The 25,931-nt window shown below is 52.1% G+C and overlaps 13 protein-coding genes and 1 non-coding gene across 14 annotated transcripts; 7 read left to right on the top strand and 7 right to left on the bottom strand.

The window, feature by feature from the left end:
• Positions 1-186: 186 nt before the first annotated feature.
• ASPSYDRAFT_40439 (uncharacterized protein) lies at positions 187-1,539 on the top strand. The gene is made up of 8 exons (XM_040846085.1): positions 187-351; positions 410-497; positions 552-623; positions 679-920; positions 991-1,082; positions 1,134-1,268; positions 1,323-1,349; positions 1,401-1,539. Exons 1-8 carry the CDS (start codon positions 240-242, stop codon positions 1,482-1,484), a joined length of 852 nt encoding a protein of 283 aa, XP_040705687.1. The 5' UTR covers positions 187-239; the 3' UTR covers positions 1,485-1,539.
• Positions 1,540-2,232: 693 nt separating this feature from the next.
• ASPSYDRAFT_142840 (putative mitochondrial inner membrane protease subunit 1) lies at positions 2,233-2,850 on the top strand (the record flags this gene model as incomplete). The annotated part of the gene is made up of 2 exons (XM_040841276.1): positions 2,233-2,601; positions 2,671-2,850. Coding segments are annotated over 2 exons (549 nt in total), but the record flags the coding sequence as incomplete, so codon positions are not given.
• A 166-nt stretch (positions 2,851-3,016) lies between these two features.
• On the bottom strand, positions 3,017-4,326 carry ASPSYDRAFT_54838 (mitochondrial 54S ribosomal protein mL38; the record flags this gene model as incomplete). The annotated part of the gene is made up of 2 exons (XM_040848923.1): positions 3,017-3,741; positions 3,792-4,326. 2 exons carry the CDS (start codon positions 4,324-4,326, stop codon positions 3,017-3,019), a joined length of 1,260 nt encoding a protein of 419 aa, XP_040705685.1.
• A 127-nt stretch (positions 4,327-4,453) lies between these two features.
• ASPSYDRAFT_65104 (mitochondrial 54S ribosomal protein uL4m) lies at positions 4,454-5,680 on the top strand. Its single transcript, XM_040850307.1, has 2 exons — positions 4,454-4,646; positions 4,701-5,680. Exons 1-2 carry the CDS (start codon positions 4,563-4,565, stop codon positions 5,475-5,477), a joined length of 861 nt encoding a protein of 286 aa, XP_040705684.1. The 5' UTR covers positions 4,454-4,562; the 3' UTR covers positions 5,478-5,680.
• A 294-nt stretch (positions 5,681-5,974) lies between these two features.
• ASPSYDRAFT_145820 (mitochondrial 37S ribosomal protein mS47) lies at positions 5,975-7,596 on the top strand (the record flags this gene model as incomplete). Its single annotated transcript, XM_040841563.1, has 3 exons — positions 5,975-6,100; positions 6,157-6,315; positions 6,382-7,596. The coding sequence occupies 3 exons, from the start codon at positions 5,975-5,977 to the stop codon at positions 7,594-7,596; spliced, it is 1,500 nt and encodes a 499-aa protein (XP_040705683.1).
• A 292-nt stretch (positions 7,597-7,888) lies between these two features.
• ASPSYDRAFT_143238 (putative iron-regulated transporter) lies at positions 7,889-9,565 on the top strand (the record flags this gene model as incomplete). The annotated part of the gene is made up of 6 exons (XM_040841322.1): positions 7,889-8,174; positions 8,230-8,393; positions 8,442-8,481; positions 8,535-8,695; positions 8,742-9,269; positions 9,326-9,565. 6 exons carry the CDS (start codon positions 7,889-7,891, stop codon positions 9,563-9,565), a joined length of 1,419 nt encoding a protein of 472 aa, XP_040705682.1.
• Positions 9,566-9,666: 101 nt separating this feature from the next.
• On the top strand, positions 9,667-11,933 carry ASPSYDRAFT_594478 (Zn(II)2Cys6 transcription factor). The gene is made up of 3 exons (XM_040849702.1): positions 9,667-9,751; positions 9,796-10,707; positions 10,755-11,933. The coding sequence occupies exons 1-3, from the start codon at positions 9,740-9,742 to the stop codon at positions 11,754-11,756; spliced, it is 1,926 nt and encodes a 641-aa protein (XP_040705681.1). The 5' UTR covers positions 9,667-9,739; the 3' UTR covers positions 11,757-11,933.
• On the bottom strand, positions 11,865-13,756 carry ASPSYDRAFT_143967 (arylsulfatase; the record flags this gene model as incomplete). The annotated part of the gene is made up of 2 exons (XM_040841390.1): positions 11,865-13,548; positions 13,602-13,756. The coding sequence occupies 2 exons, from the start codon at positions 13,754-13,756 to the stop codon at positions 11,865-11,867; spliced, it is 1,839 nt and encodes a 612-aa protein (XP_040705680.1).
• Positions 13,757-14,033: 277 nt separating this feature from the next.
• On the bottom strand, positions 14,034-14,112 carry ASPSYDRAFT_t37. The gene has a single exon. It is a non-coding gene; the product is annotated as a tRNA-Leu (tRNA).
• Positions 14,113-14,287: 175 nt separating this feature from the next.
• Positions 14,288-16,093, top strand: ASPSYDRAFT_85571 (sugar porter family MFS transporter; the record flags this gene model as incomplete). The annotated part of the gene is made up of 2 exons (XM_040851538.1): positions 14,288-14,444; positions 14,505-16,093. The coding sequence occupies 2 exons, from the start codon at positions 14,288-14,290 to the stop codon at positions 16,091-16,093; spliced, it is 1,746 nt and encodes a 581-aa protein (XP_040705679.1).
• A 488-nt stretch (positions 16,094-16,581) lies between these two features.
• atfB (bZIP transcription factor atfB) lies at positions 16,582-17,487 on the bottom strand (the record flags this gene model as incomplete). The annotated part of the gene is made up of 1 exon (XM_040848922.1): positions 16,582-17,487. One exon carries the CDS (start codon positions 17,485-17,487, stop codon positions 16,582-16,584), a length of 906 nt encoding a protein of 301 aa, XP_040705678.1.
• A 988-nt stretch (positions 17,488-18,475) lies between these two features.
• Positions 18,476-20,723, bottom strand: ASPSYDRAFT_145233 (uncharacterized protein; the record flags this gene model as incomplete). Its single annotated transcript, XM_040841505.1, has 2 exons — positions 18,476-19,278; positions 19,703-20,723. Coding segments are annotated over 2 exons (1,824 nt in total), but the record flags the coding sequence as incomplete, so codon positions are not given.
• Positions 20,724-21,396: 673 nt separating this feature from the next.
• On the bottom strand, positions 21,397-22,899 carry snf4 (AMP-activated serine/threonine-protein kinase regulatory subunit SNF4; the record flags this gene model as incomplete). The annotated part of the gene is made up of 6 exons (XM_040841428.1): positions 21,397-21,582; positions 21,647-21,756; positions 21,807-22,163; positions 22,224-22,396; positions 22,448-22,575; positions 22,846-22,899. The coding sequence occupies 6 exons, from the start codon at positions 22,897-22,899 to the stop codon at positions 21,397-21,399; spliced, it is 1,008 nt and encodes a 335-aa protein (XP_040705676.1).
• Positions 22,900-24,142: 1,243 nt separating this feature from the next.
• ASPSYDRAFT_27529 (uncharacterized protein) lies at positions 24,143-25,546 on the bottom strand (the record flags this gene model as incomplete). Its single annotated transcript, XM_040844406.1, has 5 exons — positions 24,143-24,154; positions 24,217-24,492; positions 24,554-24,843; positions 24,908-25,032; positions 25,098-25,546. The coding sequence occupies 5 exons, from the start codon at positions 25,544-25,546 to the stop codon at positions 24,143-24,145; spliced, it is 1,152 nt and encodes a 383-aa protein (XP_040705675.1).
• Positions 25,547-25,931: the final 385 nt, after the last annotated feature.

Raw genomic sequence — 25,931 nt, 5'->3', positions numbered from 1 at the left:
GCGCAACGGAAATTCACCAAGTCACGCAAACCAACCGCATAAAGCCATGTTTGAAGAATCGGAGACGGAGGGTCGGCGGATGGTCGTATATACGATCACCGCCACAGTGGCTGGTGCAGCCCAGCCTATGAGGTAATGTGTATTTCACCACCCGCACTCACTGCGGACTTATTTAGTACGAGTCTCCGCATTATTAATGCACCTGCAGACAGCTCCTCATCATTCAGTCTTGGTCACCCATGAGCTTCACACGCGCCACTCGGCCATTCCACAAGGTCCTTGTTCGTTCCATAAACCCTTCGTTGCCGCGACCGCCTTCTAGAGCCATGCATATCCAGTCGCTTCCCATGTGTATATACTCCCCTTGGGATCTTTATCAGTTAGTGGCCGCTGGCTAATGTTTACCCAGGGACCGGGAAGGGCAATAACTATGCCTACCTGGTAACCGATGAACCGACTAAGCAGTCGGTTATTATTGACCCTGCTAATCCACCAGAGTAAGTCTTTTGTTAGGCTTATATGAGATGCTGGACTACGATTAAGATGTACAGGGTTGTCCCGGAGCTAGAGGCCCAAACCAAGACCGGGAAGATCAATCTGACGGCTATTATAAACACGCATCAGTATGCTTAATCTCTGATGAATTTAACATACACGGTATACTAACAGACACGCCAGCCACTGGGACCACTCAGGCGGCAACAACGAGGTGCTCAAAACCTTCAAAGTCCCCATCATTGGCGGCAAAGACTGCCAGTCTGTCACGAGAACCCCAGCCAACGGGGAAGTCTTCAAGATTGGAGACCGCATTTCCGTGACGGCCCTGTACACCCCGTGCCACACGCAAGATAGCATTTGCTACTTCATGCAGGACGGGAACGACAAGGCTGTTTTTACGGGTGATACCCTTTTCATTGGCGGTATGCCTAGCTAGTAGTTTTGCCTTATGGTTGGAGTCGGACATTCTTTGCTAAGCTGTTTATCGTATAGGATGCGGCCGGTTCTTCGAGGGTACTGCGCCTGAGATGCATAAGGCGTTGAATGAGACGCTGGCTGCTCTTCCGGATGACACGAGAGTTTATGTATGTTGCAAACGCCTAAATGTCACTGAGATACAAATTAACTTTGTATAGCCGGGACACGAGTACACCAAAGGCAACGTTAAGTTCTGCCTTGCGGTATCGCAGTCCGAGCCCATCAAGAAATTGCAGGCCTTCGCGGATGTGAACAAGCAGACACAGGGCAAATTCACGATTGGCGATGAGAAGGTATGTCACTCGCAAAGCGCCTGATACTGTGAGTCGTGGCTAATATTTGTCTAGCTTCATAATGTCTTCATGCGTGTCACCGTAAGTCAAGCCTTCAACAAGTATAATCCAAAGCTAACAATAACATCGTAGGACCCCGAAATCCAAAAGAAAACAGGCAAGACAAACCCCGTCGATGTCATGGCTGCTCTGCGCGAGATGAAGAACGCAATGTAATGACCAACTCTACTCGTCAAGTTAAAACAAGTCCAAACAATATGAATGCCATTCAAATATAAATAAAGTATAAACTACGTCTGTAATATGATTGTTTCCCGTCTTACCACCCAGCCTCCCATTCCCATAGTTAAATGGGGTCCAAGCCGGGCTATCGTTCAGGGACTCTGGCCAAAGACCAGAGCTGTAAAGAATTCATCTTGCTTCTGTGTCCACACTCACTCGCTCTGGTGTTGAATTTCGGCAGCGGCGAGCTCTAGCAATTTAGAAGCTGTTCTACATAACAGGAAAGAAACAAAACAGCAAAACAAAACAAATTGGAGGATATTATCGTCTCGGCAGACACAGTAGTCGGGGATTGACGAGTGACGCTCAGGGCAGCATTAAGCACCTGGTTCGGTCAGATCTATCAGATCCCATCGCAAATATGTATCCAAACAATTGATCCATTCAGGAAAATTGCCAATTGCACCAGTTGACGAGACTGCGTCGCTGAAATTCCTGGTCAACACCGGGAATGGCGGGTAGATGAAGAAGAGAAGGAGATCCGCCCACAGAGAAATCTCTTTAAAGGCCAGTGTGCATCACGTGATGCCAATATGAACCCACTCGGAGCTTCACCAGTTCACCACCTTTTGAGCTCTAGATACGGAAACCTAACCAGCCAATTCCGCCGCCGCCGCAGCAGCAGCTCGACATTTCAATTAATTAATATCTAATCGCGCAAATGCAATGAAATGAAAAGTACCCAACAAAAATGGAATCCCTCCTCCGCCATCTCCTCCGCACCACAACTCCGCGCTCCATCCTCCGCTTAACCTACTACACGGCAGGCATCGGCACAGCCGCAACCCTATTCTGGGAGAATGTGATGATGTTCCAGCTCTCCGAGGGACCCTCGATGTACCCGACCTTCTCGCCGCGCGGCGACTACCTCCTCGTCTCGAAGATGCACAAGTACGGCCGCGGGATTGAAGTCGGGGATGTGGTGCGCTTCTACCACCCGAGCTTTTTGGGTGTCAATGGCGCCAAAAGGGTTATTGGGTTGCCCGGGGATTTTGTTTGTCGGGATGAGGTGCTTAGTACGGGGGTTGGGGGGAATGGGGAGATGATAAGGGTATGTATGCATGCTGTTATGAACATGAACTTCCTTCAAAGGGCTGTGCTAATGATTATGGTGGTTTAGGTGCCGGAAGGACATGTTTACGTAGGTGGGGATAATCTGCCGTGGTCGAGGGATTCGAGGAATTATGGGCCGCTGCCGATGGGGTTGATTAACGGGAAGGTTATTGCGAGGATTTGGCCGCTGTCGAAGATACAGTGGGTGGAGAACTCGTTGAAGTCTGCTCAAGAGGCCATGGAGTGAAAGGCTTGTTACAATGACCCCAATTTGTATAGTACGCATGCATGACTGGAGTTTGGAGTTGGGTTTGAACTTGTGAAAAGGTGGCTATATTCATACATATGGTTGTACAATACATCTAGGAACGAAATGTGATAGAACAAAGACAGTGCTGGAACGATGACCGAGGTTACCGGAAGGTAGAGGGGTTTCTTCTCTTGTAAGGCAGAGCCTCGCTTCGCTTGCGTCGGAGCTCCATCTCGGCTTCGGGGAAGCCAATCTGCTTCATGACTTCCGCTGTGTCCTCATCCCAGAGAGTTCGGAACAGGTGCGCTCCAATGGGCTTGAGGTGATACCGCGCTTGTAATGTACGGAGGAGGGTGTTGTCGCGGCTGGTCTCCTTCGCCTTGACGGCCGCAAGGTCCAAAGGCTTGTTGTCCTTCTGCTCCAAGACGAAGAGCGACAATCGATGGTAGGGGCTACCCTTCTGAGCAACGGGAGGAAGCCAAGGCATGACCAGTTGCGACTCTGTCGAAAGTTGGGAGAGGTCGACCTTGCTGTTGATGGCCGAGATGGGGATATTGACGGCAAGGTAGTGCATCTTGTAATCGAAGCTGTCCTCCTCGACGTTGGGAACGTCTGAATCGACGACGGCGATAGTCACCAGTTTCTCTTCACCGTCGAACACTTGCACGTCGAGTTTAGGGGCGCTGGTGCTGACCATAGAGTTGACAAACTCTCCAGGTTGCACGGCCTTTCTGTTGAAATAAAGCTTGGTGTCGACAACCGGGTCGCAATGGGGAAGAACGTCAGGGATCACTTTCATTTGCGTAATTCGTTGGATTATGATCTTGCGGCGGTACTCTCTCCATTTCTGATCGGCAAGGTAGCGGTAGATAGGTTTGCTCATGTCACCTGCTTCGTGGTAAGCATCTCCATTAAGAATCTGGGGTATGTTTAATTACCTTGTCCATCTTCAAACTTCTTCTTCACCAAAGGATCGTTGATATCAGCGAGAACCTTGAGCTTCTCAAGATGTATCTCCAGCGCGCGGAGCCGGGAGTGGGTAGAGTTCTTCGCTCGCTCCTCTGCCGGCAGAGCCTGAATTTTCGCAATCTTCTCACTAGTAGCCGTAATTTCCTCCAGCTTCTGTTCTCGATCCGAAAGCAGAATCTTCCGTGCTTCCTGAAAACATTGGTAGGGAAGCTGTTCGAAAGGCACGCTGGGCGCACCTTGCAGCGCGGCACGACGTCGACGGGATCCGACCGGCAAGATACCCTGTCGTATCAATCTTCGCTCTAACCGGGGACTTGACACAAGTGATGGATCGGGCGATTTATAAAACGGTTGGCTCGCGGCTTCGGTCTGGGCTTCCTCCCGGGCGACTGCGGTAGTCTGGAAGGCGCGCGTCGTCTGCAGCTGGAGGCCAGAGAGGCCTCTCATTGAGGACCTCTGAAAACATTGAATGAGAGGCCGGGAGGCCCGCTCGCAATGGGCCATTGTTCCTGGAAAATAGGCGACGGGGTGGAAATGGAGGTGGACGGAGACGGTCGACTCGCTGGCGGGTTGATGCTGAACTCTGACCGGGAACTTTTTTTTCCTGGTTGTGCCAAGCCTCACCACTAGTGCCAAACCACCGCCCCGACTGAACTTTTGGCTGCTCTCAATCCGACCGTTCACCTGGGGTTTTGGCATTTATTCAATTCAATTACCCTTTTGCCGCAACTCTCATCGCAATGGCTGGGAACAACGTTTTCAGCACGTTCAAATGGCTGTCTCGCAGCTCAAGGGGTCTCCTTTCTGGAGCTGAAGCCACCACGGTATGATTTCCAATCGGCCACTAGAAGAGAATCCAAGAATTGACAGCTCAATAGCAGCGATGCCTTTCACGATCGATGGCCACGGAGTCGCCGGCAGCCACCACCGAGTATCTTTCGAGAGAAGCCCTCCAGGCCAAGTGGGCTCCGAAGCCAGTCCTGGCGACAACCTACTCCTTCCCGACGATGGAACCCGTCCAATTTGTCGAATACCCCCGAGACCACCTGCAGATGCCGCTACGGAAAGACATACTACACCGCGCAGTTGTATATGAAGGTGACATGACTCGACAAGGTTCTGCGAACACCAAATGGAGAGGCGAGGTGCACGGAAGTAATCGGAAGCTGTACGCACAGAAGGGAACTGGAAGGGCGCGTGTTGGTGACAAGAAATCGCCAATCCGACGAGGTGGTGGTGTCGCTTTTGGTCCGCACCCGCGAGACTTTTCGTCTTCGCTTCCGCAGAAGATTTACGATCAGGCCTGGCGAATTGCACTCAGCTACCGGTACAGGCGAGGGCAGCTCATCATCATCGACAATGAAATTGGAATCCCGGAAGACGCTACGCCGCACTTGATCAAGGAGATCTTCAAGGTCAACCGCTGGGGGAGGGAGTTTGGCCGGTCAACTTTGATCACAGACAAGGTACACGAGCATCTATTCGATACGGTGGGCGAAGTCAGCGCACACGCGAAGATCCTGGACCGTAACGATGTAGATGTGAAGGATTTGCTGGAGACTGGCCGACTAATCGTGGAGAAATCGGCTTTGGATCGCATTCTGTACCATCACTCGCGGGATTTGAGGAGCCAGCCGGCGAAGGCTACGTATTAATCAAGGTATAGCATCGGGTGCTTGGGATACGTTCATTTACTGGTCAATTCGACTGGATGTACAAATAGATATTTTCAGTATTGTATGAATCTTTGAGTTCTTTGCATATTCTACCGGGTCAGTACATCAAGCACATGCACTGTTTGAACAATTGGTACGAATTGTATTTTTGTAAGAAACAGCCCGTTTAAACTTGTTTAACCACTTATATTTTTATTTTGTAATTAAGAGCTTCAAAGTAAACATCACGAATTGTAATGTTTATGTAACTGTTGTTCTTAACAACATAACGTTCCCTCGGCCATCTTCGCTTTCAGTCGGCGGCGGAAAACTGCAGGCAAAAAACTTCCGAGGTCGAAAATCCTCCAACTTGCGGAGTTCGAACCGATCGTCTTTCGTCACGACCCCAACTATCCGGCTTAATATCTTCGCTCCCTCGGTTCATCCCCCTCCTTCTTTTCCTCNCTCTTCCTCTTCCCAGACTGTAAGTCTGCCTCATGTTACTCCGACACAGCCTCCCCCGGTCCTCAACACCGTCGAGCTGGTTCTCGCGGATATCCCCAGCAAGCACCATGCCTCTTCGCGCCAAGGTGACCAACCCAGCTTTCACGGCGACGTCAAAGGTATTTGACATCTATAACAATATTCCTGCATGATGAGCTAACGAAATACTGGCTAGATGTCGACCAACTCAAGTGCAAACCCTTCACAGCCCTCGGAAGAGGACGACGTCCTTTTCAATTCTCTATACGGAGTGCGACTGGTGGAACTCAACAGGCCAAAGAAGCTCAACTCGTTGAACGCCTCGATGGTTAACAAGATCCTTCCTCGACTCAAGGTTAGAAATCCGGATTGATGACATATTTGGGAACTCCATTGCTAAGTACGAAATGTGTCGATATAGGAATGGGAAAAATCTCAACTCGCCAACATCGTGATGGTCTCAGGAGCTGGCTCAAAGGCCCTATGTGCCGGCGGCGACGTTGCTGCTCTTGCGCTACAAAACGAGTCAGGCCCCAAGGGACAACAGGCGTCCACCGACTTCTTCCAGCTCGAATACAAGCTCGACCACGTCATCGCAAACTACTCAAAACCTTTCATCTCTGTTATGGACGGCATTACAATGGGCGGAGGAGTCGGACTTAGTGTTCATGCGCCATTCCGTATCGCTACTGAGCGCACCCTTTTCGCCATGCCCGAAACGACCATTGGTTTCTTCCCTGACGTGGGCGGCTCATTTTTCCTCCCTCGCCTTGATGGTGAGGTTGGAACATATCTGGCATTGACATCGGCGCGTCTGAGCGGTGTTCAGGCGCTGTATGCCGGCGTTGCCACACACTACCTCCACTCCAGTGTTTTAGGCAACCTGACGAACCGCCTATCAGAGCTAACCTTCCATGACCGCGTTTCTCTCCCTGATCGTTTGCGTCTGGTCAACAGCACAATGGCTGAATTCTCGACCGGCCTTCCTTCCATTCAGGAGGAGCCAATTCAGCTGGCTGGGAATGTGCGCCGCGCGATTGACCGATGCTTTGGCCATGATACAGTGGAGGAAATTATGCTGGCACTGGAACAGGAGACAGAGTGCAAGAAGTGGGCCCAGGAGACGCTAGAGACCATCTCATCTCGGTCGCCTACCTCTCTCAAGGTGACTCTGCGCCAGCTGCGCCTGGGCAAGAAGTGGTCCATCGCTGAGGCGTTCCAGCGTGAGGCTCACGTTGCTGCTCAGTTCATGCGCCACCCCGACTTTGTCGAGGGCGTCAAGGCCCGTCTGATGTCGAAACCTCCACGCCAGGCTGCTTGGAAACCTGCAACTCTGGCCGAGGTCAACCAGGATCAGGTCGACGCCTTCTTCAACATTCCTAAAGGCGAGCAGCGCATGGAGCTCCTGAGCAAGGGCGACTACAAATCCTACCCGCACTTGATCTACGGACTGCCTACGGAGCAAGCGATCAAGCAGTACGTGCAGAACAACCCGAACACAAGGGGCAATATCATTGAGCACTTTGTGAAGACCTGGGAAAACAAGGAGGGTGTCAAGGAGAAGGTCGGCGAGGTTTTGTCGCGACAGACCGTTAAGACTGACCAGGGCCTGCGGTGGAGAGACGACAGTGCGTAAGATGACTAGTAATAGAAGATGGCGTCTTTTTTTGCCTGTAGACTGCTTGTATGTATATTTACACTATTTATTTAAAGGTTGAAGATGTTACGGTATATATTCTTCCGCCATTGACTTTTTAGAAAATAACCCGCTCCCCGCATTCTTCGTGCCGAGTGGTCTGACTTTCCCCCAAGGTTGCTCTGGCGACTTCTTCGAACTCGCCGTCCTGCTCCTATAAATCACAGAATCACAGTTCGATATGCAGATACCCAATTTCTCCGCTCGTTAATTGATCGCGCTCTACTCCATCATGGAATCGGAGCCGTTGATTTCCAATGGGGCTCCGACCTCTTCACGTTCTCCCGCCAGTAGCCGAGTACTGCTCCGACTCTACACATCCCACTTCCTGTCGACATGGAACTCGCGCATGTTTGAGTTTGGCGCTGTTGTGTTCCTTGCATCAATATTTCCCGGTACCTTGCTTTATGCCTCGGTCTATGCGTTGGTACGCTCTCTTTTCGCGGTTATTTTGTCGTCATGGCTAGGGGCGACGGTGGATCGATTAAATCGGCTGCCTGCCATCAGACATTCCATCAGTGCGTATTCATTGGGATTAATCATTTGTGAGATATTTCGCTAATATAGAGCCAGTATGGCAACGTATCCCCGTTGCGGTGTCTTGTGTCTGTTTGGGGATTCTCTTGACATCGCCACCCGCGCACTTATCGTGGATATTGTTCACCACACTAGTTCTACTTGCGGGTGTTGAAAAATTAGCTGCGACTGCTAACACGGTTGCAGTTGAGAGGGACTGGGTGCGTTTGTCTTCAAATAATCGGAGCGCCAGAGCTAACATATACTAGGCTGTAGTGATATCAGACGCGCTGCTCGTGTCGCGAAAAGGTACGACATACTTTAACCTGATTTCCAAGGGTATAGCTCACATAACCCTATAGACCTGAATGCGACCATGAGACGGATTGATCTTTTTTGTAAGCTCGTCGCCCCCGTGGTGGTCTCTTTCATGGATGGGTTGCTATCCACCAAGATTGCGATCTGGGTGGTCTTGGGAATTAATGTCGCGGTCGTCCTGGTCGAATATTTTGCAATTGCGCAGGTATGTCATTTGACATTGGATGCACGTATCGTTCTTACAAGAGCAGGTATACTATTCAGTTCCTGAGCTAGATCGAAGCTTGGAGACGCAAGACGACGAAGATCAAGTCGGAGAGGAGCAGGCAGAAGAACGCTCTCTCCTCAGGCGCATTTCGCAATATGCCCAAGGAACCATTGAACCGTGGCGGGAATATGTGCGACAACCAGTGTTTTTGGCCTCTTTTGCCCTGAGTCTCCTCTACCTTACTGTATTATCGTTCGGCCCGACCATGGTAACCTTCTTGCTCCACTCCGGATTCAGCTCCCTACAAGTCAGCGGTATGAGAATCGGCGCAGTCCTAGCGGAGATATCAGGGACCTGGGTTGCGCCATTCCTCATGGACCGGATTGGGCCTATCCGCTCGGGACTGTGGTTCCTGAACTGGCAGTTCAGCACACTGGCAGCGGCAGTAGCTGCTTTTGCTTTCGCGAGTGACTCACCCCAACTAGTTGCGGTGAGTCTTATAGTTGGTGTAGCACTGAGCAGGCTAGGTCTCTGGGGGTTTGATTTATCTGTGCAGTTTCTCGTCCAGGAGGTATGTAACAGCCAAGAAAAACTGGCTCTCTACGGCAGCTGTCTAACTGAATGCAGAACATCGATTCTGGTAAACGAGCGCGTTTTTCAGCGACAGAAATGGCGCTGCAAAGCGTGTTCGAGATGGTCTCGTTTGCTACGACGATTGTCTTTGAGGATCCTGATCAGTTCAAGTATCCGGTGTACATCAGTTACGGGGCCATTGGGGTTGCTGCGGTGTGTTTTGCGGCATATGTGCGTAGAGAAAGAGGGCATTTGCTACACACGTCCAAGTGTATAGGCGACAGTCGGCTATAAATAGACAATTCTCTAGACAGGTGAATAGATTAATTCGTGATTCATCTCATGCTTGATGTTTGTATACAAGATAAATATAGATCGTCGTAAATTTACTGCGGGGACGGATTTGTTCCCCGCAACAGCTCAAGGCCTCCGACATCCACCTCCTTTCCCTCCCCACGCTACTGCTGAATGCAAATGGAGGTATGCTTGGACACAATCTTTTGAGAACTTTCTAACATGCTCAGACACCACCCCAAGCCCGGGGTCCAGGCCGTTCAGGACCCCGCCGCCGCACCGGATGCCTCACCTGTCGAGCCCGCAAAGTACGCTGCGACGAAGCGAAACCAAACTGCGCCAACTGCAGTCGTCTCCGGCTGCAATGTGTCTACAAAAACGTGATTATTTCAGGAATACCCCATTCTCGGTCATCTCGTGCTCGATCAACCTCCAGTACTACGCAGGAGCCTGAGGAAGCGTCGCCCGGTTCTGCTGCCAGCGACATCCGTACTGTGGCCCGACCGAACGAGCAAGCACGCCATCAGCAAGTTGCACCTCAACAGCACGCAGCTTTACCGTCTGCCAGTCCTGATGGGCCGCCTTCTTCGGACTTTTCTATCCCTTTCGACATGCTAGGGTTTATTGGGGAAATCACTTCGGATTTCCAGCAGAAGCATCTCGATCTTACAAACGGGGGGGCCATCGCCTCCTCTTCAACGGCTATAGCCGAGGTCGATGGTAATCTGTTTCATGATGAGCGACAGATGACCTGGGGTCCTGGTGGGGTAGATAATGTTGGAATTCTACCAGAGCAGAGCTCTCCTCGAAGATCGAGCGCTGGGGAGGTCTATGAAGAGGAGCTGCTTGAACATTTCCGGGGCAGTGAGGCTCCGCCTACGATCTTTGGACCGGTCGACTTGGAATGGAAGCATGTGAGGGATGCTATGCTTACTCAGGCTGGGGACTGCCGTTCGCTTTTACTAGCTATATATTGCTATTCGGACATCCACACGGCGTGGGTTACGGGGAGGCTGTGGAAACTGGGTCCAACGTATCATGCGCAGGCGAGCTCGGAGATTCAGACTTGCTTACTGGGGGAGGTGGGCGAATCGTCGCTCAAGAAGGTATATAAGAGTATTTTGCTGCTTATGTTGGCCGAGGTGCGACCCCCTCCACCATATATACGGGAAGCTACTAACAGGAACAGCTCATATCCCACGAGAACTGGCGTCCAGCAACTCCGTTCCTCCACACATCCTACCTCATTCTCCAACGCTTCTACAGTCGTACTCGGACCTGGACTGGACTCGCCCATCTCATCGCCTCATGGGTTACTCTTCTCGACATCAAAGCCCTCGTTGCCGGCCGTGACGGGGACCCCCTCGCCGAATTTGGAAACCTCACCCCTCCAGAGGCCAATGACATATCCAACCCTACCTCAGAAAACGATGACACCTTAGATGACCCTCTACTCACATGTCCAACCTACCTAATAACCCACTCGATCACCTCCCCAGCCTTCACCTTCTTTCTCGCCACTCAACAACTCACTCGGCGCATTGTCATAATAGACCTCCACCACCGCACGCGCGGCACCGTCTCCGACGAATTCGAAGTCCTCCAAATTGCACACACAGTCTCCGCAGACTTAGAGACCCTCTGGAACCGCCGCCCTAAAATTTTAGACCTCTACTCCTCAACACCGGCTGACGAAGAATCCCTCTATGACTCTCTTGCCCCGATTCTGGCAACGGTTATCATTCGCACTTTCAGGACGTACGTTGCGAATTTCCTCGCCTTGTTCGTGTACCTCCACCGTGTTGCGTTCGCGATTTACCCACGTACGGATAGGGTCTATCGAGCTGTCGACCAGATTATCCATCTTGCGAAGGAGGAAAGTAGTCGTCCTCATCGGTGCTCTACAGCTACAGCTACAGCTACCAACACCCCCGGATATGGATCCGTGCCAATGGGGTTTGTATGGCCGTTATTCATCGCGGCGTTAGAAGGCTCAATTGAGCAGCGGGAGTGGATCGTCGCCGAGATGCAGCGTATGGCGGCGCTGGGCCCGGGACTGGGGCACCCAAATGCAGGGAAGGCGTTAGTGCTGCTTGAGGAGATGACGAGGCGCCAGGATGTATCAAGGACGTGGGCGGACTCGAGGTGTGTGCGGCGAGAGCTGTTTGCCGATTTCTTTGTAATGATATAACTGTATATATACTTCCACCTATATTCCATGGCGAGACACATCTGAGATGATTCAATTCATTCATATAGAGCATGTTATGTACATATTAATTTTGTAACCTTGTTATACCTAAAACTGCTTAACAGTCCTTTGAAACCTCGGCGGCTTCCGCATGAACTTTTCGGGTTCATCCCTCGCGCCGACCCTCCAGTAATCATACTCCATCCACGCATTCTCGGGCATTTGTGCCTCCGTCGCCTCAAGGAACTCGCCCAGATCCGGGTTCAACGGGATAACCCCAGTCTCGATAACATACTGGTCCCAAAGCTTAAGCAGCTTCTCCAACCGCTCGGGATACTTCTCTGCCAGGTCATTCACCTCCCCAGGATCTTCAACCAGGTTATACAGCTGCCACCGCTCTGGACCCTTTGGTTTGGGTATATACACGATCTTCCAGTCAGCAAAGCGCAGCGCGGCCCGTCCACATGTCTCCCAACCCTGGATAAAGTCCTTCTCATGGATACGCGGGCTGCTACCCCTCGCCCAGGCGTGGAAGCTCTTCCCGCGCATCGGAACGACCTCGCGGCCCTGGTATTCAGGCGCGGGGTGTGAGATACCAGCCATGGAGAGGATCGAGGGGGCTAAGTCCATGACTGTTGCGAATTGGTCGGTGATTGCGCCGTTGCGCGCTGCGTCGGCTGTTCCGACGGAGGATGGGAAGCGCGCGAGGAACGGCACGCGCACGCCACCTTCTGTCGTGTATGCCTTGTACAGGCGGGACGGGGCAGTGGCGGCCTGCGCCCAGCGCGGACCGTACCAGATGAAGGAGTCCCCGTTGCCTAGGTTCTCATAGCTGTTGTCATAGTATTTGAGGAGGTGCGGGAGAACGCCAGATTGGACGAGGGGGTAGGCCTCGTAGGCTGCACCCTCAGCGCCATTGTCGGACATGAAGCAGACGAAGGTGTTGTCTAGTTCGTCGATTGAGGCCAGGTAGTCGGTTATCTTGCCGACGTTGGCGTCGATGCATTCGACCATCCCTGCGAAGACTTCCATTGCGCGGCAGGAGAGTTTCTTTTCTTCTGCCGTGAGGGTTTCCCAGGGCTTGCCTTCGCCTTCGTCGACGACGACGGGGTGGGGTTCTACGTCCTGGCGGATCATGCCGAGGGCTTTGAGGCGTTCGAGGCGTTTTTGGCGCAGGGCGTCGGGGCCGTCGTCGTAGACACCGCAGTAGTGATCGATGTATTCACGGGGCGCTTGCAGAGGCCAGTGTGGAGCTGTGAAGGGCAAGTATGCGAAGAAAGGCTTATCCTCATCCTCTTTCTTGTTCTTGTGCCAGTCGCTGAGATACTCGCGCAGTTTATCGCCGTAGCCGTCGGACGAGTACCACCCCTCGGGCAGTTTCTCAACGTACTTGTCGTCCTCCATGTGCAGCGCGATATAGCTCGCCTCGAGGAAGGTTGGGGTCTCGTCTGGCTCCTGAAGCTGCGGTTCGTAAGCGTAGTGGTTTGAGCACGCGGGCAGATGGGCGAGCGAGCGGTCGAATCCGCGCTTGAATGGAGATCGTTCCGGCGTGAGACCTAGATGCCATTTCCCAGACATGAGGGTGTGGTAGCCGGCGTCGCGCAGAATCTCGGGGAGAGCAACGACCCTCTCATTGAGATAGCCCTCATACCCGGGCATACCGCGCTGGGGAGCGGTGTCTGTACTGGAGCCCTTGGGGCCGTTCTGCCCAGAGATGTTGGTCCATTCGATCAGGTTTCCGAGCCCGGCGATGTGGTGGTCGGTGCCTGTCATGATCATGGCACGGGTGGGTCTGTCATTGTTACTTGATATCCTACAGGATGGCGTATATGCGGGGGAACATACGAACAAGCAGCAGCGGCATGGAAGTCCGTGAACCGCACGCCCTGCTGGGCTATTTTGTCGATGTTGGGCGTGCGAATCTCGCTGCCAAAGCAGCCAATGTCGGAGAATCCCAGATCATCGGCGACAATGACGAGAAAGTTGGGGCGCTTACCCATGTTTGTGGTGTTGCGGGAGGCGGAGCTGGAGGTGGACGCTCTGCATGATGAAGCAGAAGCACAGCTGTATATAGTTGGATGAAATCGTCTATCGGCTGTCGGCAGAGCTGCGACGAGCTCTAGAGGGTCCTCGACCCCTCCCCCTCATCGGTCACTTGTGAAGGAAGCCGTTACGGCCAGAGCAGATGGTGCCATCTGACGCAATGTCGGCTGTCGGCTGCATTACTGTTTTGATTGAAACAGCAAGGAGCAAAAAGAAATAAAAAGAAAAATAATATGACAACGACCGGATTCGAACCGATGATCTTTCGAACTGCGGCCTAAACACAGCGCCTTAACCACTCGGCCACGTTGCCTTCGAATATCACAATTTTTATTTTTTTATCTATATTAGTGAGTGTGTTCCTCAGGGGACAACTACACGGTTCCTGGCACGTGGCATCCCCGACGACTTATATACAACAACAGCATTGTCTCAAACAACATCATCTCCATCCGATCACACTTTCTAAACCTCACAGATGGATGATCATGTCTTCCTACGCGCAGATTCCCCAGGACCTCCCTGATCCTGATGTCACCCCTCCCGACAATAACCCACCCCCTCATGACTCCCTCCGCATCTACTGGCTCGGAGCTGTCGTCTGCTGCGGCGGGCTTCTCTTTGGATATGACTCCGGTGTCATCGGTTGTGAACCCAATCCCTAAACACCCAATCACCCAACCTGAGCTAATAATTTAAATCCAGGAGGTGTCCTCACATTCGACTCCTTCCTCCGCGACTTCCAATACTCCGCACGCGACCAAACCCAAGTTAGTGCCATCGCCGTCGGCATCCAGCAAGCCGGCGCCCTAGCAGGATGCCTGCTTATCTGGCCGCTCACAAACCGCCACGGCCGCCGGCGCGCAATGATGCTTTGCTCCGCCATCTTTTGCATCGGCGTCCTCTTCGAAATCATAAACTCCCACTCCCTACTCGTCTTCTATATCGGGCGCATCATCTGCGGACTCGGCGTTGGGGGCTCCGCTACCGTTAGCCCTATATACCTCGCGGAGATGAGTCCTAGACATCTCCGTGCCCGTCTCGGTAGCGGATACCAATTCACTTTCACCATCGGAATCTTTGCCTCATACTGGATTGATTATGCGCTGCAATTCCGGGACCCCACGCCGGCGCAGTGGCAGATCCCGCTCGCGCTGCAGCTCGTCCCCGGAGCACTTATGGGGCTGGGCATGCTCTCCCTAACCGACAGCGTGCGCTGGCTCCTCGCAAATGGCCACACCAGTGCAGCATGGGCAAGCCTGCTCTGGATCCGCGGCGCAGACAACAAGGGCAAGGCCGATAGTGGCAGTGGCAGCGGCAGCAACACCCCATCAGCGGTGGCAGTAGAATTCGCCGAAATGAAACGCGCCGTCGACGACGACAACGCCGCAACCGCAAACTTCCACCCGCGCGAGCTCCTCCTCCGCCCGACCCTGCACCGCGTCGCCCTAGCCGTCTTCCTCTTCGTCGCGCAGCAGGCCACGGGCGCAACGGCACTCGCCTACTTCGGGCCTCAGTTCTTTCGACTCCTTGTTGGCGCCCCTGATGCCGGCACAGATACCGGCGAGGAACAGTCTAAAGCGGAAGCAGCAACACAGTCCCTCACCCTCCTTCTAACGGGGATCTTCGGCGCCCTCAAAGTCCTCAGCTGCTTATTCTTCCTCATCTTCGTGGCTGACCGGTTTGGTCGAAAACCCCTGCTTGGGCTCGGGGCCCTTGGGATGGCAGGTTGCATGATTGCCACTTCTATCTTGCTGAAATCCCAATCTATATCCCCACCAGCTGAATCAACATCAACGACAGCAGCATCATCATCATCATCATCAATATCCCCCACAAGCATAATAACAATCCTCCTCATATACACCGCAATAACAATCTACAATCTCTCCTGGGGCCCGCTCCCTTGGCCCCTCACAGCCGAATTCTTCCCAACGCGTCTCCGCTCCCCGGGCGTGTCCCTGGCAGTCGCAAGCCAGTGGGCGTCGAACTTTGTCTGGTCGTCCTCGACACCCTATATACTAAGGGACTTGGGCTGGGCGACGTTTTTGCTTTTTGGGGTCCTGGATTTGGGGATTGCGGCGGTGATTTGGGTTTATCTGCCAGAGACGAGAGGATTGAGTCTTGAGGGCGTGCAGGCGGTTTTTGATGGTGATCGTGGCGTTGGTCATGAGGGATGTGATAATGGGGAGGAGACGGAAGGGCTTGTTAGGGAGGGGAGTTTTGAGGGCGAGGAGGATAGCGAGGAAGGTAGGAAGAGTGATGCTAGTATGCATGCCGCTGGACGGTCATGACTTACAAGTGTAGCTACTTGTATATACACCGTACATCTAGTCAATTCAATATTGCTATATTGTCTTAGTTAGGTATTGCATACTAAACATATATTATGAGCCCAGACTAGACTAATAAATATGAACCAAAAAAAAGGAACAGGAGAGCAATGTGTTCGCGCTCTCGAGCAAGAATAAGATTGGCTCATCCGTAACCGCAAACTTACAACTCCAAACTCCACAAGTACCCGGAATTATAGTACACGCCTGCTGAAACATAACCCGCCTAAATAAATAAGTAGTCCACCGAGATGTCACTGAAGCCGACCCAACGCTATCATATCATATCCTTCTTTTTTAAAAGCCACAACGGCCGAACTCAAGTAAATCAACATCGCTCAACATCGCTTTGAAACAGCTTCGTAAGTCATCAATTGGCCCTCCAGGGTGCCAACAATACAGGTCATACGCTGTCAAAACGATGACAAGGCTCGATAACATCCAATGTTTCAAGCTGTGGGCGGACAAGCACCAAAATCAAATGCACATGGCTCTTGCTTCGTGTCCGATGTGCCGCATCCGTAATACTGTGCAGGGACAGCTGGGTAGCCAGCTTTGTCGTCTTGAACGGTAATCCTTTTGGCCATGCTTTGTATATAGGTCTTGATGGATTCGTGACCACATTCAGAATGTTCAAGTAGCTGGTTCTTCGCCGCCACTATGTCGTCCCGCAGCGAATTTACAGTACGGGTGAGTTCTTCACGTCTGATTCTTTCGTACTCGTACCTGCTCTCCAACTGCGTGTTCTGCGCCTTTTTCTTCTGGCGGCATTTGCTGGCTGCAAGCCGATTACGCGCCCTCGTCTTCTCCTGTTTGTTGTTACCCGGAGACGAAGGCTCTGCCGAGCTCGAAGCTCGAGTACTTGCACCTCGACTGCCACCCCGGGCTCGAGCGCTGCTTCCTCGACGGCGCCTTGCAGGTGCCCCAGACGAGTGCTCAATGCTCGAATGGAGCTCTGCAGGCTTGTGAGTCTCAACAGGAGAACGGTCAGACGGGGGAGTGATTTGGCCGTGTTGGACCTGGTGGTTGGTCGAGTTGGTCGGCATTTGTCCAAACTGCGGTTTGTTCAAGCTGAGACTAAAACTGTTTGCGACATTGGTGCCAGCCAAGTTGGCAAATGGCTGGACGTTGCTGACACCGCTCGTGACGATGCATGAAGGGTTGACAGTAGGCATAGTAGGGTCAGCAGCCCACATATCGATGTCTTCCTCGGCGGAGAGACTGTATGGATTGCCCGCGAGGTCAGGGATGTCGGACGGATACTGCAAACGCTGCATCTCCGACGCAGAAATGGTGCCTGACATGCTGGGAGAGACGAAAGGAGCTCCTTGAGGAAAGAAGTTGGAGCGAGACATGAGAATAAGTCAAGCTGAAGAGGGCGACGACGTGGTTGACTGGGAGCAAGAGCCCATGAAGTCAAACAAAGAACAAACTACAGGAGACGTCAAGATGTACAAACGGTAGTACGGTAGTAATTGGTGGTGTTTGACGATGTAGCAATGAAGAGAGGAAGTGGAAGAGAGTTAAGGTTGGAATCGGGGTGAGAGGGGAGGGGAGGGGAACTTTTTAGAAAGAGAAGGAGGGATCGGATACACCACCACTCATTCACTGTATGGTGTCGAGTACGGTGGAAGGCTCTATGAATTATGCGCAGCCAGGGCACTGCCAATTAGATTTCGCGGCAAGCAAATCCCGGGATCTCCTCAGATCGCTTGACATCATCACTGACCCGTCCAGAAAGTCCTGGAAGCCCAGGAACGCTGGAGCAGCGAGAGGGATGTTCGCGCGAGTGTACCAGAGATGAAACGTCACCGGCAGTGAAGGAGGAGCCTGATTGGCGGCTGTTTCTCCGTGGCAGCTGGAGTCTCTTTTTACTTCTGTCCGGGGGAGACATCCGACAATCAACAGCGGTGGATCAGCAGAGCTTGCCTGGCCTGCCAGCCAGCCTGGAAAATAAATGCTGGGCTGTGGACTCTGGACGTGGGGCTATACCTGACTACCCTGTTGATAACTGCCCGAAACTTGTTCTACGTCCTGTTTCTTGGTCGCCCACCCCTCTTTCTGCGGCAGCCCATCCCGCCCGTCCCGCCCGGGCCTGGGTCTGGCCTGGGTCTTCTGGAGGCTTCGGTCGCGGCTGCTTCATCTATATTATTGATCGATAGCTCTCGAGATTCACAAGCATGCCCTGCTTCTGTGAGCGTTAGTGGCGCATGCTGATCGCCGTTCGGGCGCATGGCCGCGGCCGGTCTAGATTGATCTGTGCGCAAGCTTGGCATTATACCGGTAAATTGTTAATGACGCATTAGTCCGACATAACTTATATACACTTGTCGCTGTAAAGCTTCAATTCACTGCCCCTGATCCTTCTCTGCTCTCGCCACTTGTCGCGCGGCCCAGCCCTGCAGGTACATTCTCTAGGCCACGCCGCTCCCAGATCCGCAGCTGCCGGCTAATGCTGCGCCAGTTCCCAATCAGGAGTGCAACCACCCGCTGGCTCTCGATCTCCTCCTGGATGGCATGGAACGTATCGGGACTGTCGCTTCGCCCGGTCTCGATGAGGAGCGGGCCCAGAGTCGCTGCAAGGCGGTCAGAACTTAGCTTGTCTGTGCTACTTGCAATGGGACGCCGATTCGACCGTCGGCGCTGACGCTGCTCCAGTTCGGCCATTCGTTCCGTTTCATGGAGCAGCAGCGAGCACAGTCCAAACACCGCACAAATCAGATTGAGCTGCATCGAGCTGGTAAGTGCCAGTATTCCAAGGCTCATGGCTCGCACCTTGGCATAATCTTCGGCCGATAGCCCGGCGAGACAGCTGCCAGTTCGCTGCACCGACCGTGAAGAGATCCGCCCGTGGCAGATATTAACGAGAACCCGATACAGCTGCATAGACCCCAATATGCCACCAGGAATCCCTGCTAATAGCGCCTTGAAAGTGAACGCGATGCCGAGAACCCGCGAAGTTTGATTATCCATGTCTAGCTCGGAAGCTTCCTCCAGGAAACTTGGCATTCTGCTGCTCCTCATCGTCATATGGATCCTGATCCTTTCCTTTTCTACGGATAGAACCTGGTCTGCAAAATAGTGGTACGTTTGCGTGGCCGTCTCGACGTCGCCAGGGTCGACAAAGAGGCCTTGCATTCCAGGAGCTACGCGATTGTCAATAAACTTAGACAAAAGTAGGACTTGGCAACTGACCATGACTTCGCAGATAGTTGATAGTGGCTACAAAGCACACCGGAAGGTTAAGTGTTGTCGGTGCAAAATCACCTGGGAGTGTTAAGAAGCCAAAACCACCGATCCTAGCTAGTGTTTCCAACGATTTCCCCTGTAGGGATGTCATTAGACAAGGTCCCGTGGAGAGTGTAGTAAACGTTTTCATTCGTCGTAAACTCCTTGCCCGGGGCACAGCTGGCTCAGCTTTGATATGCATTGTTGATCGCATAGTTCGAATTCGACCGAGGAGCCGGTCTCGTCTCCGCTCTAGCTTGTCCCCGGGTACTGCAAAGATACCATCCCCTACGATCGTTAGAGACTGTCTAGGGGTTTTGGGTTCGTTATCACAACACTCACCAGCCTTATCATATTGACTAGCCTCATCAGGGTTGGCCCCCAAAGGCTCCAAATATAGATCGCACGCTAGCCTATTAAAAGAGTCCGTAGCCAAACGCCGATCTGCAGGCGTCGGCCAGCCGTTGAACCCTGATAACGTGGGGCAGCACCAGCTGGAACGTGACGAGTTACTCACTCCACCGGTTTCACTATGCATCGATGAGAATGGATTGTCCGAGCCACTGTATCCGGAACTTGACTGGTCTGCAGACTTGGCGCCCTTCTTTTGTTCCGAGAATGGATTGCTAACGTTGGTTACAGAGCGTGAAGCTTCGTGGATATCGTCGAATGGGCTCTGGTGAACTAGGTCTGGATCTACAACCGTAATGGGCATCGACATCCGTCTAGACGGACGATGACAGACAGTGATGTTGGTGGTGCTTGAATTCACTGACTTCTCAGTCGTATCGCTGACCTTTCGAATTTCATCGCCCGGAGGGACGTTGGATAAACCGCTGGGCTGAGTGGGCACTACGGCCTGATCCCCCTTCGCCGCAACATGGCCAGCTCCTTCAGAAGCGGAGATTTTGGGGTCACAATCGTCTATGTCTCCGTCCTTGCGGATATCAAAATCGAGTCTCTGCCGTCTGTGTGTGCGGGTACGAAAGAGAGTCTTGAAACCTGCGAAGCGTCGTGAAGAGTATCCCGAGTTAGGCGGAAACTCCAATGGCTCTGCTGCACTGCTACTGGGAGCATCCAGCTTTGTGCTATGTTCTGGTTTGGAAAGTAGTGGGCGGTTCTCTTGTAACTGGTCCGTGGCGCATTCGCCGCTGGATGCACACACTGCTTTCGGCTCCTCCGGTTCATTCGATGGTGCTTCGTTCGATTGGACTTTAATTCGTTGCGGTGACTGGCTCATAATTGACTGTGGCCGGCTCAGAGTCCAAGAACGGCCATTGTCGGACGCGTTGCTTCCTTTCCCTGACGACCAGGAAAAGATGCTGTTGAGGCGAACCATCCTGCTATGCAAGATAGCCGTGAAGGCTGTGTCAAGAAAACCCGCTCGGGCGTGAAACAAGTTGTTTCCTTGATGGTTGTTTATTGCGTGGAAACAGAGCCGAGCCCGTTTCTATCGTCCTTTCCATTTGATGTTGGCCGGCTGTAACCATCGTCCCTTCCTTTTTCGTGGGCTCATGCGTCATCCCGAGAAAGAAGGTATGACCATAGCCGGCATCCATGATCCGAGCTTTCGTGATTAAGAATCGGCGAGTGTCGAGTTCCTTAAGAGAGCTCAAAATGGGCTCTGGTTTTTGTTCAGTCGTACAAATCATACACCGCCGGGGACATATCTCACACAGGACAGGATAAGAAAATACAAGAAATACATCAGAGATTCATACAGAGAAGGGCGTTAATCATCATATTTGTGTACAAATGGCAGAAATCTATTGTTGTAAAGCCGAACGCCGATTCTAGACTGCTGGCTGGCTATGTACTCCCCCGCAGGAGTCACGCCGAATAAATCCAAAGCCATGATATACCATCCTTTTGTCGAACAGCAGTTCCAGAAAGATAGGAACGTTCAGAATGAGCCAGCCATTCGTCCGTCAACGGGCCATATCGTGGTCGTCTCAGGGCTGATCTGTAGATAAAACAAAAACACCGTTCCAATGCAAATTGCAGGCCATGCGAAGACATTTGGGCGTGTCCTTAAATCATAAAGCTTCGTCATTTTCACCTTCTAGCAGGATATACTGTAAGATGTCGCTCAGTGTAAGAACGCCTTTTAATCTGAAATTGTCATCCACTACAACCAGACGGTGCACGCGGGACTTGCGGATGGTATCGAAAATGGTGTCTAGGCCATCGTTTAGCGAGCAGGTATAGATTCCAGGGAAATCCTGTGGGCCACGGATCAGCAAGCAAAACTCGTTATTGAGGTATATGGTTAAAAGCAAGTCATACCGAAGGCCGCTTTTTCAATGCTTCGCCAACCGTAAGGCTCAAATCGTCATACACGCCGCCCTTAATCAATGTGATTACGTCGACTGATTCGAAAACATTGTACACAACACCTAGAAGACGTGAGCAAAAGAAGAAGACCATCACATTTAGACGCCCAGACCTTCCGAGTTCACAATTGGCACACTGGATATACTCCGCTCGACCAGGATATGAATCACGTCAATGACCGGCGTGTCCATCGACGCGGTCGCAATATCATCGTAGGAACCTAGCTGGATTTCTCCTAGGGGTTTCTTCAGTTTCTGCGTATCGCTAAGGTTGACTGCCACAAATTTGAGAATGCGGTACTGCGTGATGACGCTGAGGACGAGATGTCGATCTGTCTGGCTATCGTTGGTGACGAGCGGAATCCTTCGAGCTCGGGACTGGAGCATACGCCGACAGGCCTCATACAGCGGTCGCTCTGGATCAATGGAAATTGTCTCGGGAGGCGCAACGCCCAATGCCTTTTCCACCTCTGTGTCGCCGTGTCAGTTCAGAGCGCATGCCGGGGAAGGGGAATTCCGGTTCCACGGACCTCGAAGGTTATCCAAGCGGAACTGGTCGATCTGATCCAAAGCTGCGGGGTTCTGGAAGTAATATTGGATGACATTGATGTAATCCGACGTAGTCAGAAGGCCGGCGAAGGTGGACGACTTGGAATCCCATAATGGTGCCGAAACAATTCCTATTATGCGCGCGGAGTCAACACTGGCTCTTCTCGTAGATTGTGGCCACCCAAAGTCGCAGGCGCAAAAATACATACCATTCTGGATAAGAATATTCAAACTTTCTTTGACTGAGAGCGCCGTATCGAAGACAATGAGCCGGAAACTAAGCGGGAGGACGTCATAGCTAGTGCGAACCTTGAGGAAGTTGCGAATGGCACTCTAGAACAGAAATAATGGAGCTCAATTAGCATTGATATTCGACAACTAGCCTGGTAGTATGCGAATCATCATTGGGAAATAGTAAGCGATGGCAAATGCGGGGACACAGTGATTATCGATCGAAATGTCTACCCTCCGCAGCCAAGGGAAAGAGTTCTGACGTATACGAGACATGGGGAAGAAACGAAACAGACCAAGCCTCAAGAAGTCAAAAAGTCCCGGGCGAGCCAACAAGGATGTAAGCAGGGAAATTGTAAAAAATAAACTCACCAGGCCTTGACGCTCCTCCCGGTCGATCGCCCTGTCCGGCTGGGATGGGGGCATTGGATGTGAGGGGGGTCGTGATCGGAGGTAGGAGGAGGGCTGGACGAAACCACGCTCGTGACCGCAGATTGGAAGGAGGGGAGGGTCGGAAAAGGGAGCGGACGGGAGCGTACGGGTGCCGACAGTACGAGGCGTGGAGGAGGGAAAAAACGTGGTGAAAGGAGGAGGAGCGTTGGTGGTGGTGGTGTCGTTGGTCGGAGGCGGCAGCCCGGAAGCGCTGATTCTGCCCGTGGGGTTGCTGGTGCTGGTGCTGGTTGCCCGCTCACGATGCTGCTGCTGGTGTTGACGATGCGAGTTCCTGTCAGACACGATCGCCATCTCGACTCAGCACCGGGACACAGAGAGCCGCATACGACCTTGACCGAAGGAGGGGTAGCTACGCGTCTAACTGGCTGGGGGCTTTTTGCAGGGATTGAAGAAGCAAACGAGTCGAACTATACAGGAGCTTCGGATACGTATACGAAGAGCTTCGTTCGAGGGGCAGAAAGAAGGAGGAGGATGAATTTAACGGGCCCATGGCCAGGCGTAAAATACCGGTGTAATGCGACAATTAGCATCATTATCTACAGTCCTTCGGTTCACCAATGACGCTTTCCAAGACTCGTAGGCCCAAGCAGCTCCCGACAGGCATACGGACGGGAGGGGAAAGGAGGGGTTCCTCTGCCAGAATATTAATAGCCTGCTACTGCATTCCTGTTCCTGTTGAGGTCCAGGATATCCTGTCCATCTGTCGTCCTCATTCTTGTTTCAACCGAACGATATTATTTCCGAGATGGTGCTCTATCTCTTCCTCAATCAAAGCTGTCAATTTATTTGCGGCCTCAGGCCTCCTCTTCTCCAACCAAACGGCAACCCCGCCATTCCTGCACGTGACCCGACAGTGCGACGGCACTCAGACCCGACAGTGACTCTCTATCCAACTCCATCCATTCCATCGCTGCAGCCAGACCTCAGTCAGATGTCAAAGTCTCAGAAGAACGGTACAATGTACGCCGTGAATCAGCGGAAAAAGCCGAAACTGCAAATTGTGTTCTCAGATGTCCAGGAGAACCAGAAGCACACACCACAACACCGTGTATTTACTTCTCGCTATTGATAAATGCCATTCAAACAGATACCCAAGTTGAACTTTATCTTCATTCCGCCCACTGTGATATTGTCTGTGGCGGAAAATCTGTAGACTGTTCGATTTAGAACACAACGTTTATTGACCGTAGAGCCAACCATCGGATGCTGGACACTTCTAGTTGTAGGCCTGGTTGTGATGTGAGTATATACGCTTAAACTGATATTATTCGCACGGAATGCAATACGTACAGTTCGTTTCTCCGGCGCATCAAAACGCGCCCACATCCCATATTGCAGGTTATCCGCAGGAGTCAGCCGAGTGCTATATCCCTTACCATTCTTGCAACCGAACAAGAAGCTCATCGGGAATAGGGGCTCAAATGGTGCAGCATCCTGTATTGACTGGATTTCTTCAAACGAAAGCCTTGTCGTAATTGCATCGTTCATGACCTTAATGTGATCGACACTCTGGACGCCAGCAATGGGTATCACATAGGTCGACTGGTGGAAAAGGTACGCCAGGGCCTGTTGCATTCGCCTGTTTAGCGTCATTATAGCAAAAACGGAAAGATGAGTAGTAACCCACAATAGCTTGGACCGTAGTCTCCTTCGCAACAGCAATCTTCTCCAAAGCATCTGATACAGCGATCTCATGCGCGTCCAGATCGTAATAGCTCTTCTGCCCAGCTGGCTTTTCTTCCCGTTCTCGTCTCTGCTGAGAAGACAGAAGTAAACCACCCCCGAGTGCAGCCCAGGGAACGATTGCCATCCCCTGGTCTTCACACATGGGGATAATCTCGGCTTCCATGTCACGGTATGCGGCGTTCCAACGACCCTGGTATATGGAGAATGGGGTGAGGCCGTTTTTTCGAGCGACTGGGCGCCAGGATTAGTATTGATCCTGAAGCAAATGTACGTGCAGAAGACGAAGTATACGTACACTCGTTGGCCTTCACAACGACCCATGCTGGAGTATCAGAAACACCCAAATACAACACTTGCTTCGACATGACGTAGGAATGCAGATGGGTCATGACTTCTTCCACAGATGTAGCGAAATCCCACCTATTGAGCTAAATGTTAGCCAGTGAACCGCCAACACAATGTATCGGTTCCAAGGAAAAACATACCAATGAACATAAAGAATATCAATATAATCCGTCTCCAGCTTCTTCAAACTCTCCCTCACAGAAACAAGCATACTCTTCGCCGAATTCCCGACAAAGTTACTCTGCAAAGGCTCACTCTCACGGTTACCAGCTCGACAATGCGCAGAGTACTTGGTCGCAATCACCATTTGGTCCCGGACACCCCGGTCCTTCATCCAGGCGCCAATATGGGCCTCGGATTGTCCATTATTGTAGACATTCGCGGTGTCGATGAAGTTACCGCCGAGCGCGAAGAATTCGTCTAGTAGCTTAAAGGGCTCTTCGCTGACTCCGAACAGCTCGCTCCATTCATTTCCGAAGCTGATGCCACCGAGGCAGATGGGGGAGACCTTGACTGAGGCTGTTGGGGAGAGGATACGGTGGTTTGCTAGGGGGCTGGAAGGTTTGGATGGGGGTTGGAAGAGAGACATTTTGGTAATTGGAAGAAGGATGAGAAACTAAAATAATGACAGGATCGTTTGCCCTTAGGAGTTTAATGCATGCAGCAGCCTGTTTATATAGATGCCGTTTACTCCACTTTGTATATTCTCATCGGCTTATGCAACATGCTTACGGTTCCAAAGTCTAATGTAAAAAATCCATTGCTATAGAAGTAGGAAGTATTTCCACGTCCCAGGTGCGAAGTGGAAAAGGGCCATAGCGTAAGGCAGAGTGGAGCATAAGCAACCTGCATTAGTTTCAACCTTCCTCCACAAGAACCAACAAAAGCCATTTTAACGGGCCAATCATGTGTGTAATGCATGAATGTCTGTTTCCATGGTTCTTCTCTGTTGAACCCACTGCTACGCCGACGTG

Source organism: Aspergillus sydowii, assembly GCF_001890705.1.
Source record: "Aspergillus sydowii CBS 593.65 unplaced genomic scaffold ASPSYscaffold_2, whole genome shotgun sequence".
Lineage (NCBI taxonomy): Eukaryota > Fungi > Ascomycota > Eurotiomycetes > Eurotiales > Aspergillaceae > Aspergillus > Aspergillus sydowii.
This window is presented reverse-complemented; position numbering and strand designations above follow the sequence as displayed.